This window comes from Stigmatopora argus, chromosome 9 (genome assembly GCF_051989625.1).
Source record: "Stigmatopora argus isolate UIUO_Sarg chromosome 9, RoL_Sarg_1.0, whole genome shotgun sequence".
NCBI lineage: Eukaryota > Metazoa > Chordata > Actinopteri > Syngnathiformes > Syngnathidae > Stigmatopora > Stigmatopora argus.
Window position 1 is genome coordinate 11204283 of NC_135395.1, and position 15259 is coordinate 11219541.

Genomic DNA, 15259 nt, shown 5'->3' on the forward strand with positions numbered 1-15259 from the left:
AGCAAATGTGGGATTTAAGGGTGGTGGTGGCAACCTCTCGAAACCAGGAAAACATTTCTCCACTCATCACTATTAGATCATTAAATTTAGTGTGTAGCTATAGTGTATGGTGGCAGGTTGAGTGCACGGCCATAATTGCTTAAGTAATGCTAGAGAAACTAGATGGAGAACAATGTGAGGTAAAGGAGTGAGGAAGAAAAGGAAAAGGAGAAAATTGAGAGGATGGAAGCAAGCTCAAAGGTGCTTCCAATTTCCTAAGGAATTCCAACCTTAAATTGATCTGCATGTGTTCCATCTACAAGTGAAGATCGCTGTCTCGATTGAAAGATCAGATATTAACACTTGTTTGCATTTGTATAGATTTTATTGTTTGGTAAAATGACAAGCATTATTTATATCTATATGGATATATAAATAGCAATCATACCAACAGGGACACACACACACGAGACATGACTACTTTGAAGGTGAAAGCTGTGACCGCAATGTGATCAGTAGAGGACCATTACTTGTGTTAAAATCTGTACAATGGGAACCGAGAAGTTGAATCAGCCACTCAAAATGTCAAAGAAGCAGGGAGAACAAAATGTGGCAGAAACTGAGGGTGACGTGTGACAAACATATTGCGAATGACAGTTTTCATAAACTATGTACATGCCAAAGGTCCGTAGTAAAATTTTCAGATGCAGTTGTCATTGGGATTATTAATGCATAGAAAGGTGTCCATTGTCATCGTCAAAGATTGTTTTCAACACACTATACCAAAGACAGCCACTTTACGTCATGCTACTCTCTACCCTCACTAGACGCGTCCTAGTCTAGTCTAATTTTCTTCCTTTGTGTTTGGTCCAAAGTTGACTCTCTTGACTCTTCCTGAAGGAACATTCTATGAAGTAATTGATATTTAAATTACCTTATTAAAGCTTGAATAAGCGTGATTTCTCTGCTTTGGGCAGTGTGGAAAAAAATCCCAAATGCTATAATCATTATGGATTGAAAGTTGGTGAGCTCCTAAATGCAATGAACTCTCAGCCTGCACTTCAAATTAGAAAGGATCAGGTCACGGCTATCCCCGTAAACATGAATGAAAAAGGGATGGGGAAAACAACGTTAATTTTCCATAAAGGCACGGGAGAATAGTTTTGGATAAATGATAAGAGATGGTCCAAATGTATTGGATTTTTTGGAGGGTATGTAATATTTAAATAGATCACAATTATTGCAATCACCAATTGGATCTATCACAACATGGAGCTTCACATTGTCAATTATCATTGGTAAATACGTTGGTGCCTCAATGAAATTCAGAAATTCCTCAAAAAACAATCCGTGTAGCAGTACTAGACCTCGACTCATTCTTAGGACTGCCCGACCCAGGCCAACACGTTGCCTTTGACAACATCAATGATCTCGCAGTTGAGCTTGTTGAGCCGCCCGTCCAGGATGAACAGGGACTCACGGGAAGGGGTCATGAGATATTGGCCAAACGTGCCGCCGCCCACTACCGCTCGGTTCTTGGTGCCCCACGGCCACTCATTGGGCTTGATGGCCTCTTTCAAGCTCTTGATCATCTTCACTTTGCCGCTGTGCAGTTCCACAAACAGCACGTCGGTCTGCCGGCCTGAGCTACCAAACACGTTGTACTGGTGGGCCTCTGTAAAGGAGCGCTGGAAAGCCAGGTCGGAGATGTGCAGGTTAGTGTGGATGTCGAATGGCTCCCCGATCTCACCCCGTTCCGAGATGGTCTGAATCCGCATCAGGCCGTCACTGTCGTCCACGGTGACCAGATAACGGCTGTCTGGGGACACGTAAGGCGTTCCGGTAACGTCGCGGTTCTGCCCGACCACGCCATCCGTCACGCTGTCCACGATGACCTGAGGCTGTGTGGCCCCAGTGGAGTCTGGGCGGCAGTTGACAAAGTAGTAACCTCCCAGGTGAGTGTAGGCGGCCGACTTGGGGATGCAGTTAAAGTCCCGCAGGCTGATGTTTTTCACGTAGGCCATGGTCTCCAAGTCAATCTTGTGCAAGACAGGCTCATTTTGGTGAAAGATGAGGCCAAATCTGTTGGCAATTTTAAAAAAGGACAACACAGAAGATTGAATCAATAGCTAATCATGATATCTCTGTGTTGCAACATTTGAGTGGCATTCTACTGGCTGGAGCGACAGCCATTTTGTTTCAGACTGAAAAGTCTTCGTATTTAGATGGCTCGCAACCTTATTTTCCATTATAGATGGTGCTATGTTTCTACACGTGTCACATACTGGACCATTTAGCTATCGACCCATATACCATACTCTATACTGCAGTCTGTTGTGTTAGAAGGGATCCCATCCTATGTTTGTCTCGTCTTCTGTCTGACACGTTGCAGATTTGGGATAAATCAAATACGGAAAATTCTAGACTACTTCCTAGGTTAAATCACAGTTCATGTTTGGGGTTAAATCACAGTTCATGTCTGAATTCTGACAGAAGGTAAATGCCACGCTCTTTTCTTTGTTCACAAGTAATCGCATGGCTCACCTGGGCTAGAAGCTGTATTATAGGAATAGTCATCAATCAATTGTAGGTCTCATAGACAGATGGATAAAAATTCACTTTGGGACTAGATCGCCTTACATGAAGGTCAGCTATGTGTTCATCATTACAGGGGATTCTTTATTGATTGGAACTCCAGATATGGATCAATCGTGATTGCGATTATCGGGCATTTCTCTACACCTAATTATTCAGCGCATATATTTGAGAAGCTTGGAGGCTTGTTTCTAATTACCTCGGGATAACAGCTGTCAACATTCAGTAGCGACTATACAGAAATAGATAATCCCCTTCAGAGGAATAAGGCAAGAGGCTGAATTAGGAGTAATAATGCATCTTTTTTTTCCTGTATATATGTTACATTTACATTTATTCAAACAAGCAGTCTAGTGCTTTCATTAGTTATTTTCCCTGCAATGCGACATTGCTGCATCTGCTTATTTAACTGGTCCTCAGTTGGTTACCACTTGAAGTTTGAATCGATCACAGCATAAACCGAGTAGTACACCTTGGATTGTTTTCTAATAGATAACAGGGTTGATGTTGAAAGATTTTTCGACTATACGCTGGATTGGTCACCAGTTAATCACAGGGTTATGTTAACGATGGACACATCTAGGATTAGTGTAGTGATCCATTTGCCTGACTTTGGTGCGGTCAGTCAATTCTCACTCAGTTGTAGTGATTCATTTGCTTGATTTTGGTGCGGGCAGTCAATTCTCACTCAGTGGCAGTGTAAATGTGAATGCAAATGGTTCTCTGTCTGTGTGTGTGCTCTACAACTGACTGGTGACCAGTTAAGGGTACAATCCACCTTTTGTCTGTGGTCAGCTGTGATAGGCTTCAGGACCCTGCGACCTTGACAGGGATAAGCAGTGTTGAAAATTAATGATTTTTTTACACAATTGTTGAGCGGATAAAAAGGTTGGCTTATTTTGACCTTCACTCTCAGAATCCCCATACTCTTTTGACTTAGAGGATTTGGGGATTCCAAAATCATTTTCAGGATGTCATCAAAGCCACCGAATAACATGAATAGGGAAAGAAAAAAATAGTCAGATTTTTAATGATACAGTCTCTATTGTGGCTCCTGCCATTTCTCATATTGAGAAACATTCTGACCCTGGTTTTCACGAAAATGTTTCCATGTGCATATAATAGTGTTTTTAAAAATGCCAAAGAATCTGCTAATGGAACATTACGTTCTGACAGCCGCACAAGGTATGTACACGTTTGACATACTCTGTGACAGAGGCTGATGGGCACCTCAATCTCAACATTGTTCATCATCTTTTATGCCGTATGGTAGGGCGCACACTTAGAGCCTATTATCACTCTTTCCATCGAGGCAATCAACGATCCACAGATTCTTTCTGCCAGAACTCTTTATTTGTTTGTGTCACAGACGGACGGATAAGATATAGATTTATTGGGCTGTAAACCAACCTTTACATTCGAATGCTGGTCAAATCCGGAATTTCAATCATGTTTTCCATTTGACATTTTGGGTCTTAGACAAAAAATGAAGCAGAATAAAATGCCCTGTCAGTCAAAATGGGTTCTTTCAGCCAATGAGTTAATATCTAAAAAAAATCCAGACACTTTAAGACTTCCAGTTTTCTGGGAAAAAACAACAACAACAATTGAGCCTGATTTCCGATCACACTATCAGATCTGGAAAGTTGCTAGTTTCTAGTTCCTGCAATCTTTTCTCACCTAAAGTTAGACTAAGAATGTAGCAGCTTTGAAGCCCTTCCCTTGTGTCAAAAGTGGGCTGTGTTCACATTTATAAATCACAATAAATGACACCACGTCCTTGGCAATGTTATCCGATTGCGTCTGAATGCCTTCCACCGGGATTCGTTCTTGTCATATGGTGGGAAAAAAACAAAAGGAAATGCATCTGCCGGTATTGGTTACTTCCTAGAATAATTTGAAGTTACTATTTTCTTTTTTGAAGGATATTCACAAGGTACCATGTCTGGTTCCGTCAGTGGCACCCAATAGGCTAACAGTTGATTACATTCCTTTGTTCATTCCAGACCATCCCATCCAAATAATGGCATGAATCCACTTTCTGCTTCTAATGGTTGTTGTATCTCATGTGCTATTTTGGTCATGAAACTAAAACCTTTTACAGTTCATGGATTTTTTCCCCTGTATTCAAGACGGACTCTTATTGATTTTGATGGAGGTGTCACAAAAGGTCTGAAAAAGTTGCTGCAATCACATTTCAAATCGATCAGTGCTCGAGCAGTCTGAACTGCTGGCCTTCAGACTCTTCTTCAAATCTCAAGACATGAACTCGATTGATTTTCTATAAATAAAACCATGTGTAGTATTCACTCTTTGTTTTTTTAGCTAATACTTTAAAGCCAGCATGTGCTTCTTCAGCCAAGCTGCAAGATTCTGCTTGATGTTTCTGATCAGTGGATGCTTCATGAAACAGTCATGAAACTTTTTCACAAAGCCCCTTTTGCATTTTCCCTACTGCCACATTCACCATGATGAGATTTTGAATGTTTTGATTTGTGAACACCCTCTGGGCCAAACTAGCACGCGAGAGAATTCTTGCATTAACATATGGGGGGAAAAAGTAAATTGAATCAACAGCTCGCTCTGCTTGTTTTGACGCTCTGTTTCTTTTGCAATGATTGGATATCTTTTTTTACATAAAGCGAAAGCTTTACTCATTCTAGGTTTGGTTATAAGTGGGGGTGTATATCATTATGGTTCATATATTGCAATAACCCACAGGTTTGTACCAAAATACCTACCACTAGAATACTGTCTATCTTAATTTAGTGTCTGGCATTGATTGCGCTATATGTCTAATTCATTTTGACCTGGGGGAGGATTGTTCATTCAGTTCAGTCACGTTGAATTGGACGTCTAGCGCTGTTAATGGCTTGTTTAATTGTTTTCTACGGCAGGTAATGAGTTGAGAAAGACACTCATTTGTTTATGGAAAGTGTTGTACTGGTAAAAAAATAAATAAAAGGCATACTATTCTCCGCATTAACTTTTCTAACTGCGCGTTTCGTTAGAAATGCATAGCATTCTTTACCTTCCAGCTTGAGGTTGAACATACATGAGGCTTGTTTACTTTTTTTAAAGGGCATCAAACTGAAAAATAGATTCCCCATGGATCTAATTACAACTGCGCCAGCATAGCACCCCGACCTCACTTGCACTATGTACACTTGCGCTGGGTGGGCCCCACCGACTCTGACTCTCTTAATGTGACCGACCTCTTGCTTGCTGTTTACCACCAGGTGGCAAAAGCTAAGCCATCAAAAGCCAGGTCATTAATTTAGTACTCCGTTTACTAATTTGCCAGCGTGCCAAAATCCTTCTCAAATGTTGGGTTGATCTCTCAGTACACAATACTGAACCCTGCGTCAAAATGAACCTGCTTGGCCTCTGCACACTGAATGCCTGCCAACGTAATTGCCCAGCCAACCTGCTCTTCACTTGACAGACAGACAGGCACATAAAAGCAGGCCAGTTAGAGACAGGGGGAAACAAACCACATCAGTATTACCAAGAGTATACGGTACGCGAGTGATGAGGACTCACGCACCTCACGCTGTCCACCAAGAGGCTGACCGAGGGAATGAAGAAGTCATCGGCCTTGTCAAAGCGTCCACTCACAGGCTGTGTGTGCACCGTGTGGTGGGATAGCTTCACACTCGCCTCACTTATCACCTGTGGGGACACGGGTCAACAAATATACTGCATGCGTCTATTTTGAAAACACAGCATGCTAAAAATGGAAGCTGGGGATTTTTGTACCTGCAGTGTCGGAAAGCTCTTTTGCCTATCACCCCAGCTGAGGATCCACACCTTGTCTCGGGATTGGTCATAGTGCAGTTTGGCGGGATACGGGTCGGTGCTGACCGTCTGCGAAACAGACACAATTTCAAGTTTCCTACATTTGATCTTTAGCTGCATTTGTGCACAATGGTAATGGTTGCTTTGGAATTCGGAGGAAACGTGTTGTATCAAAGGAAGATTCTGTGATGTTCATTTAATATGAAGTATATTCACACTAATCTTGCCCTCAGGAGAAAACAGGTGTTGCAGTTTGTTGTTTTTCTTCTGAAGAGCATCTTCAGCCTACCGAGGATGAGCTCACTGTTGATTCAGGGTCTAAAGCTCACGGGCGAGACTCAATCTCCAGCTTTTTGGATTTAGAACAGTTTTCTTTTTCTTAGCACGTCGCGACTACACAGCAACAAAAATTGCATTTCAGTTACAACCCGCCAAGAGAACAGTTACGGCAAACTCATACAAGAGAAGACGGCATGAATCCAAGCCATAAAGGTGCCCCTTTTTTTAGATGACAAATGGAAAACAAGAGGATGCAGCATGAAGGAAATAAAAAATAATGTAGAGGACAGATTGAGAGAAGAGACGTTCGTCTTTACAGCCAAATTTAAAGCATCGACATATTTGGTCAAAACTAGCCTGTCCCAATCAGAACAAATACCTGCTGTCAGGATTCCAACTATCTAAGCGTCTTTTACATTGTGCCAGCAAATTCCAGAGGATAGTGCCAAAGCCCAGGCGTATAGGAAGATAGTAATTGGTCTTATGAGCCATATCCTAAGGAAATATAGCTTTAGATATTTGTATATCAGTGAGGAGACAAGTCTACCCACTATTAGTGGAAGAGGCATCCAGGATTTTGCTTTTCATTCATTCCCATTCTGGGTTCTGTTATATTGCTGATGTAATCATTTTTAGGACAAAAAGAAACTACAGTAAAACCATGAGAGCGGGAACTAGGGGAGGCAGCGAGAGGTTCAGGTGCTTTAATTAACAGTTGCTAATATAATGCAGTGGAGCACAACCTCCAGGCGGCCTGAATAAATGAGCCACTGACACTTTTCGGAGAGCTCAGTCTGCTTAGTGGCAATTGGGTGGCACTACTTCCCAGCGAGGCAACTGAGGCGTAAACAGCCATCTGTAAGTGGATCTGAGACACACCCAGAAAAGCGTCAGACACACATGACAGCACTCAGATTCACTTTTTGTAAAACAAATCAAAACAAAACAACAACTACAGGGAGCACGACGTTGGATGTGAGAGAAAGAAAATTCAACAAACTACCTACGGGAAAGGAAAAGGAATAAAAGCCCTTCAACATAGCAAAATTGTGACTAAAATACACCTTGTCTGGCAAGGTGTATACCTGTATATTGTGTTGTACTTGTATAATTACAATAAAAGTATTAAATTCAAATGCACATAGAGAACCCCTCTGTTTCGAGACTGTAAAATAAGTGAATATTTTTTTTTTTTTTTAGACTCATGCAATAGCAAAACGTGGCGTCATGGGAGAACAATTGTCGTCTGCTTTTCTGTGATGTGTCAAAGACTCCAAATGCATTGCCAACGTCCACCAGCTTCCCCAACAACATCATCCCCTTTGAAAAGTTAAAAAACTGAAACGCACATCCGTTGTACAAAAATGGTTAAATGCAACGAAATACACTATCACCACTTGTACCATACTTGTAGACTAGAAACAACCACCCGCCCCCTAACAAAAACCACCAAATGACAATGCAAATGTGCTGCTGATATATTAATAATTGCAAGCAATGCCTTTATCAAACCTCTTGACTTAGATTTTTCTCAAAATGATGCATTGGATTATCGAGTTTGACTCCATACCAACTGTTATTTCAATGACACAAATGAACGATAATTGCGTGTTAACGTGTAAATGAAGTTACCTGGACGGCCTTCTGGGACTGGACATCCACAATGAGCACGCGGTCCAAAGTGGGCTGGGCGGCGTAAATGAATTTGTCCTTGACGTTGACCGCCGCTGACCACACGCACTCCTGCACCTCATCGTCTTCTGAGGGGGGACACACTTCCTCCTAGACGCACACACAACAGCTTGCAGTTCTTATCTTATCAACCGTGTTTCTGCTTCTGCCCCCTGAAGAATGAGCTTTTCCTCCCCTTCTAACGCATAATCCACACAACAAAGCCGGAACGTTCCCCAGATGCTCAGCCTCCGGGTGATGGCGGCATTTCGCCCGGCTGGCCAGCGTCACTATCCTCAGCCCAGCTGTCTGTTTGCGGCTCTGCAGGGCGATTTAGAACGGCTGCTGGCCAGGAGAGATGAAATAAAAAGCCCCAGGATGTTGGAATTAACGCCTCTCTTGGGTGTATTTATAACTGCAGAGGCAGTGTTGTGACAGGTGCCTTCCCGGTGGTCAACTTGTCTCGCTTAAGAAGGTGCATATACCTCTCTTGTCCTCGGTAGTAGTGCGGTAAATCTATACTGCTACTAATGTCATGACATAAAACCGATAGAAGCGAATGTGTGAAACTAACACTGCAGTTGACAGCAATGCTCAAGGATTAACTAGCAAGCCAACCTGAATGGGAACAAACTAAGGATGTCCTGCTTGCATTTTGGCATGCTCGTTCAAGTCAACTGAATTATTAAAAGAATTAAAAGATATGACCAGGGAAAAAAACTAAGACAAATGTTCTTTTCGCCCAATTTGAATGATGCTATCTCAGTGTGATAGAAATATTATTATATCTATATTTGTATTTTGTTCACCTTCAGAGCCAGCAGTTTCTCACTAGGCTTGATGTGCCTCTGTATCTCACATGCCACGGGCTGAATGACTTTAATGCCGTCCTGGTAGAACACGTAGAACATGTTTCCAATACCGAACCCTGCAACAACAAAGAACATCACACGCTTGATAAAATAGGGCCTGTGCTATGGATTGTAATTTAAATAAGGCAGCGTCCGATCATTTAATCCCTTTTGTCACAGTTGGCTAACCCTATTACAGAAATTCAATTAAACCACTTTAATGAATCCAGTCATGGAGCCATACCTTCATCGCGCCACAGAATGTTGGCCACTGCCAGGGAGAAAAGGAGAACATTGAACATTAAATGCCACAATCGATAAAATCACTTTTGTACAACTCTTATAGGAATGGTTACCCTCCCCCTGTTATCCGGTGCAATGGATAATTGAGTCCTCTGCTCACATATATGGGATGTTTTCTCCAGACCGCCAACAGTGGTTATACAGAATGGAAACCACGAAAATCAACATGATCATTTTGTAGGAGCTAAAATGAGCAGATCAGCCGGGATGGCTTGTTTGGTATTGGCTCAAACAATGTTGCATTCGTTTTGTTTTTGTGGTAGCTTAAACTAAAATGGTTATTTGTCATGGATGATGGAAAATGTATTCCACACAGTCACATCATTTCATTTGGCATTTGTATTTTTCTCCTTCTTGCTATCTAACACAAGCTGGCTATGTTTAATGGATGAAACTCCTTTTATCTGATCAGAGTTGGGATAAAAATCTTTAAAATCACCGTTTTTATGGAGACTAAAAATACTGACACACATGCGCAGATTTATGGCAACCTCTGTGCCAAGAAAACATTGCTCCTTCCATTTCTACTTTAAATGTTAGTGCTGTATTTTGCTTACTTACTGTTTGTCTAGGATACAGACCAGTTCAGTCTTGGGCGCGCTCTGCTTGTACAAGCTTCCGGGAATAAAGCAAATCCGACTATTACTGACGTCACAACTATGTGTAGTAAGGACGGTTTGTTCTAAAATTTAGGATTAAGTGCTTTAATGTGCGCCGATTGGATTATAACTTGACATAAACTACCACTCTTTCTCGGAATAAAGGTCTTGATGGGAATGGGCTTAATAGTGTCAGAATATTCAGAATGGGGTGAAGCATTTTTGATACCGGTCAGGCTTTTAATCTAAATTTGTAAACATTGCCACGATTAATTTTGTGATTTAGAATGAGAGCATAGAAATTTAGATTCGTTCATAGATTTATTTTTATGTTACTGATTAATCTTGCACTGATAGCACTAAAGTGACCTTATAGTCATCACAGAGTTCTAAAAAATAATGTGCTGATGCTGTGCAATATTTACTGTTCATGATGTAGAGTCCAATTGTGTGGCGTCCAATCCTTCATTTGCTGTCAATTTCAATGGGTCTATCACTGCTAGACATCCAATGCATTTGAAGTGGAAAATACATTGAAATTCACAGCTCTGCGTTTTTATTTTTCTGTATCTATGTTATGATCATGTTCACCGTTGTACAATATTTGGGATTTAGAGGCTGTCGTAGTCTAAAAAAAACAAAGTTAACAACATTTCGACAGATCTTTATATTGAAGCACTTTAAAAGATTGGAAAAATGACTTTAGTCCCTCTTAATACAAATCAGTGGGGATCGCCAGTCTCCAGTGACAATCTCTGATACTGTAGGATTTTACCACTATCATATTTCATTTTTTTTGATCCAATTTGGCTTTAATTGCTTAACCTACTCAAAATAATATTTCAGTCTCTGCCCAATAATGAGATGAGGTACGAACTAAGCATTCAGTGCTCCCTGCTTTGGGTTACTTCAGATGCCCCCTGCAACCAAATCATATCTCAGGCTAAGGTGATTTTGATGCATCATTAATGTGGATTAATGGCCAATCTATCTGGTCATAGAAGGAGCAGACCCAGTTTTTTTTTTACATTTTATTATTAAAGTCATTGTGAGATGGCTAATGAAACTCATATCGGCCCTCCAGATTCTGAGTGCTTTTAATCAGCGGATCACAAAAACATTTCCATTAGCGTCTTAAAGATTCACTCAGTTCAAGGTTTTGATGACAGGAGTTTACTTTTTGAAAACGGAACAAACTCCCTTCAACTACATTCTGTACTTGGTTTCCATGCAAATGCAACCCTATTTCCTTAACACTGACCTTCCCTGTCTATTGTCTGCCCGTCCTTGCGTCAAAGCACTCCCATTTCCCATTTTCCAACGCGGCGTCCAATTTGCGAGCCAATTGGCGCCGATGGTAATCTGTCCTCCCACGCTCATTTTCCTGCTGAATGGCACTCGGAAAGAGACAAAGCGGCAGGGTTTGGACGGAAAAAGGCCTTTGTCGAGTGTTTCTAACCAACATGCTCTCCGTGTACCTTTTTCAGCTCATTAAAAAGTGTCACAAAAAGAGAGCTGTGTCATTGGCAAAATGGACGCGTGCGTAAAACGGATAAAACAATGGCGTTCATGTGAGAGCTTGCCAGGGATGAGAACCAAATAGAAACCGAGTGGAGTTGTGCAAGTGCCATATTGATGCTATTCATCACCCGTGGTCGGAAAGACTGCGGCTGTTGGCAACGTGTGAAGGGCCCGTATATCAACTTCAACGCTCATAAAGCATAAAAAAAGCCGCCGTACGACGGCGGACAATTGCTCCGGTCTTGCCGCTTGTGATGACTGTTTGCGCCACACGCCAAAGCTTGGGTAGGTGCCGAGGTTACAAGGTGACTGACTCGCGTCAAAGGCCACTCAGGACAGAGATTCCTAAATCTGTGTCAGTAATTTGCCTATTCAAGGTGGGGACCAGGGTTGGGTAATTTTCTCGACAAAAGTAAAAATTGATTTTTTGGGGGGCTCTTCGAAAGCACTTTTACATATACACTACACCTGTGAGCAAACATCTCTTTCAGATCAACTGGCGCATTACCCTTTGTCTTTAAAGAAAAGATATGCACTGAGCTGATAAATGAGTGTCTTTCACGTATTCTTTTGTCTACTATCTACTGTCAGCAAAACGAGAGGCTTGCCAAGTTAAATAAAATAATTGAATTTAATTTCAATATTTTGTGAAAGAGATCACGTTTTAAATCAAACAAAGTCATTGAACAACATCAGCAGGCTCCATACAATCCAGTACAACAAAGAGCAGTCAATTTAGTTTTATTTTTGAAGTACAACACCCAACTTTTCAGCCCACTAGCTTTCCAAGACACCGTGTTCCGTTCCCGCTGAGGTCATTTCTTATCTAACAGACCTTCACCGTGAGTCATAAAGTTTGATGGGAGGATTTAGCGGAGTCGTGAGACCAGACGGCCATCCATAAGCACTGATGTGCCAACGTTTTGATGAGCACATACTCGCTATAGTCCGATCATAGCCTTAAAGTAAGCTTGTGATGTACTGTAATGAAATAATCTTTTTTAATGTACTGCCAACCTAACAGAAACTCCATGGAATAAAATGGATGAAAGTACTCTCACTCCTCCCACTCTCAAAATGTGGGCCAGTCACAAACAAGATTACTTTAAAGCCAAAAAAAAAGAAGTTGCAGAGACGTAAGTAACTCTACCTTAAGTCCCCCAAATGTTGCTCAGGTAAATCTGTAAATTGTTCAAAAGTTGTGCAAGTAAAATACGACTACAATAAATGTTCAAAAAAAGTTAGACACAAACAACACAGGAGTCTTCCAGCCTCTTGGTGTGTCTCCACTTAACGAGTCTCTAAATGTCAGCAGTTAGTTGAAGAAAAAGTCCAGTCAATATGTTAACAAACAACATGATTCCAAGACCACTTCATGGGAATTTGCATGGATTTTTTTTCAAATAATAAGGCAGGCGCTCTAATTAAATGTGACCTTTTACCAAATGTCACACGTTCTTTCGGGATGGCAGAGCATGCGGCTGCACTCATAGTAATTAAGCTCTCCAAATCACACGCACACGCAGACCAATCGTGCCGCAACTGCTGTTAAAATTGAGGTGTTTGGTGTCAGGTTTTCGCAATGGAATTATTGCGGCAATCATGCATTATATTCTAATGGGCTCATCACATGGGAAGCAATGAGCAAAGCCTGTGCGTCATCGCTTGTCTCTGATTTGCTATGACTTCCCAGTGGAGACTGCCTTATTTACATGTACTAGTTTTTTGTGTGAAATATGTATCCCCTGTAAAATCACTCACCAAATTGTTTGAGATCTTAGAATGAGTGTAACAGCTGAATTGTCATTTTTCCAACGATCTATTTAATTTTATCTTTGAGAGGTCTATGACTAAGGGACAAATGTGATTTGCCTTCATTTTTCGTCATGAAATTTCAATAAATCTTACTCTTCACCATGGGCTACACAATGGACTGTGAGCTCTGACACTTTCGCCTTAGAATACGTTATTCATCCCGTCAGGAAAATTAAATTTCAAGTACTTTGTGAGCACATTCCGTGGCTAATTTCAATGTCACTACACTCCAGCCTGTCTTCAATATCTGACATAGTCTTTAACCTATGAATGAAAAGGCTGATTTTCCTTGGAAAAGAGCAAGTTTTGTGGAGCTATTGAACTAAGTAAAACACCCAGCATGTATCAATGGTCACAACAAACCGGACAAGCCCGTATGATGTGACTGCCTCTGAAGGTCAAAATAGATATTTTTTTTATGAGAGCCACTCTCCACTTTGCTGCCAATAAAGCGCTTTGGGAGCACGTTACCTATTTTCTAGCCCTGTTAAACGGTCTGTTGTGGCCCAGACGGCGACAGTCTGCTGCTAACTGGCACAAAAGCAATGTCCTTCACAGTGTGCCAATTGTTTCTGCTTTGTCAGGCTTTTTGGATGCGCTGTGCCACTATTTGTTATTTTACTCACTGAGGCTCCTTTTCCGCTGCACCGGAAATCAAGGGTAGATATTTTGAATTCTCTTGACGCTGACTTACGGGTTTTGCGTGCAGAGTCTTCCACAAAGAGTGAAGAGATATCCTCGTCCACACCTGCCTGGTTTCTGGCAATGCAGGTGTAAGCGCCGGTGTCCTCAAAGCGCACGTTGCTGATGTGCACCTCGCTGCTGTTAGCTGGAAAGTGCAAGTACATCAAAAGTTGGGCTTCTCTATGCATTTTACGCAGTTAGTTATAACGCAAGTGTTAATCACTGTTCGTCTTAGATTATCATTTCAAATCAAACTCCTGAAATTAATGTAAACATAATTTTACGCAAATTGGTACCTTGCAGCGTGAGTTGCTTGGATAACTTGGGTATGATGTCCATGCCGTTCTTGAGCCAGGTCAGCCGCGGACGGGGGATGCCCTCGGCGTGGCATCGGAGGCTGGCGGTGACGCCAGGCTCCCTTGCTTGGCTCTCCGGGTACACCCGAATGATGGGCGGAACTGTGGGGGTTGTTACAGGCACCATCAGAATTAAAACAGGGAACTGCCACTGCATCGATTTGCTTGTCACGCTCAGTGCGCCGTAGTTTCATTGGATTTATTTCTGTACCATCCTAAGCAGTGAGCCATTTCTTGGAGACTTGAGCTTTACTGTATAATTGAATAGTCTATTAGTATTCTATCACTATCACCTTTTAGGTAAGCTTTAGAGTGCTGTATTTAGAGCGCGATCAATGTTTTCGTTTGTTTCGCCGCAGCCTTTGGTCCAGTACGGTCGAGCGTATATAAATGAGCGGAACAACCATTAGGAGGTCATTGACTTTTTTCCCCTCTCTTCCTATCGATTTTACGCAAGCTTTTGTCAGCTGGCAGATGAAGCACAACATCTAGCAGCTGACTTGACACTTTAACCATGTGGTATTTGCCAATCACCAAAACACCTTCTAAACTTCCAAGTGAGAAGAATAATCAAATGCATCAATGCATCTACTACACTGGGGGGTGCGGGGGAGGCTGTACGTAACCCCAGCATCTACTGTAGTGCCTTATAATGCGGTGCGCCTTATGTATGGAAAAAGTTTTAAAATATGTCATTCATTGAAGGTGTGCCTTATAGTACTGAAAATATGTTAATTACTTTTACTAAACCATAAAAAAGGCTATAATATGGATCATCTGCATTGGAATTCAGGGGTTTAGCATGTTT

General features: G+C 41.7%; 1 protein-coding gene across 2 annotated transcripts in view; it reads right to left on the reverse strand.

The window, feature by feature from the left end:
* Positions 1-351: 351 nt before the first annotated feature.
* Positions 352-15259, reverse strand: part of fstl5 (follistatin-like 5) — a 58769-nt gene continuing 43861 nt past the window's right edge. For both annotated transcript variants that reach the window (XM_077609105.1, XM_077609104.1), the window contains exons 9-16: positions 14392-14553; positions 14106-14240; positions 9418-9444; positions 9132-9250; positions 8284-8433; positions 6334-6441; positions 6122-6246; positions 352-2061 (exon numbers count right to left, since the gene is read on the reverse strand). In XM_077609105.1, the coding sequence (XP_077465231.1) occupies positions 1359-2061; positions 6122-6246; positions 6334-6441; positions 8284-8433; positions 9132-9250; positions 9418-9444; positions 14106-14240; positions 14392-14553 (1529 nt within the window). In that variant the 3' untranslated portion in view covers positions 352-1358. The remainder of the gene's footprint in view (positions 2062-6121; positions 6247-6333; positions 6442-8283; positions 8434-9131; positions 9251-9417; positions 9445-14105; positions 14241-14391; positions 14554-15259) is intronic.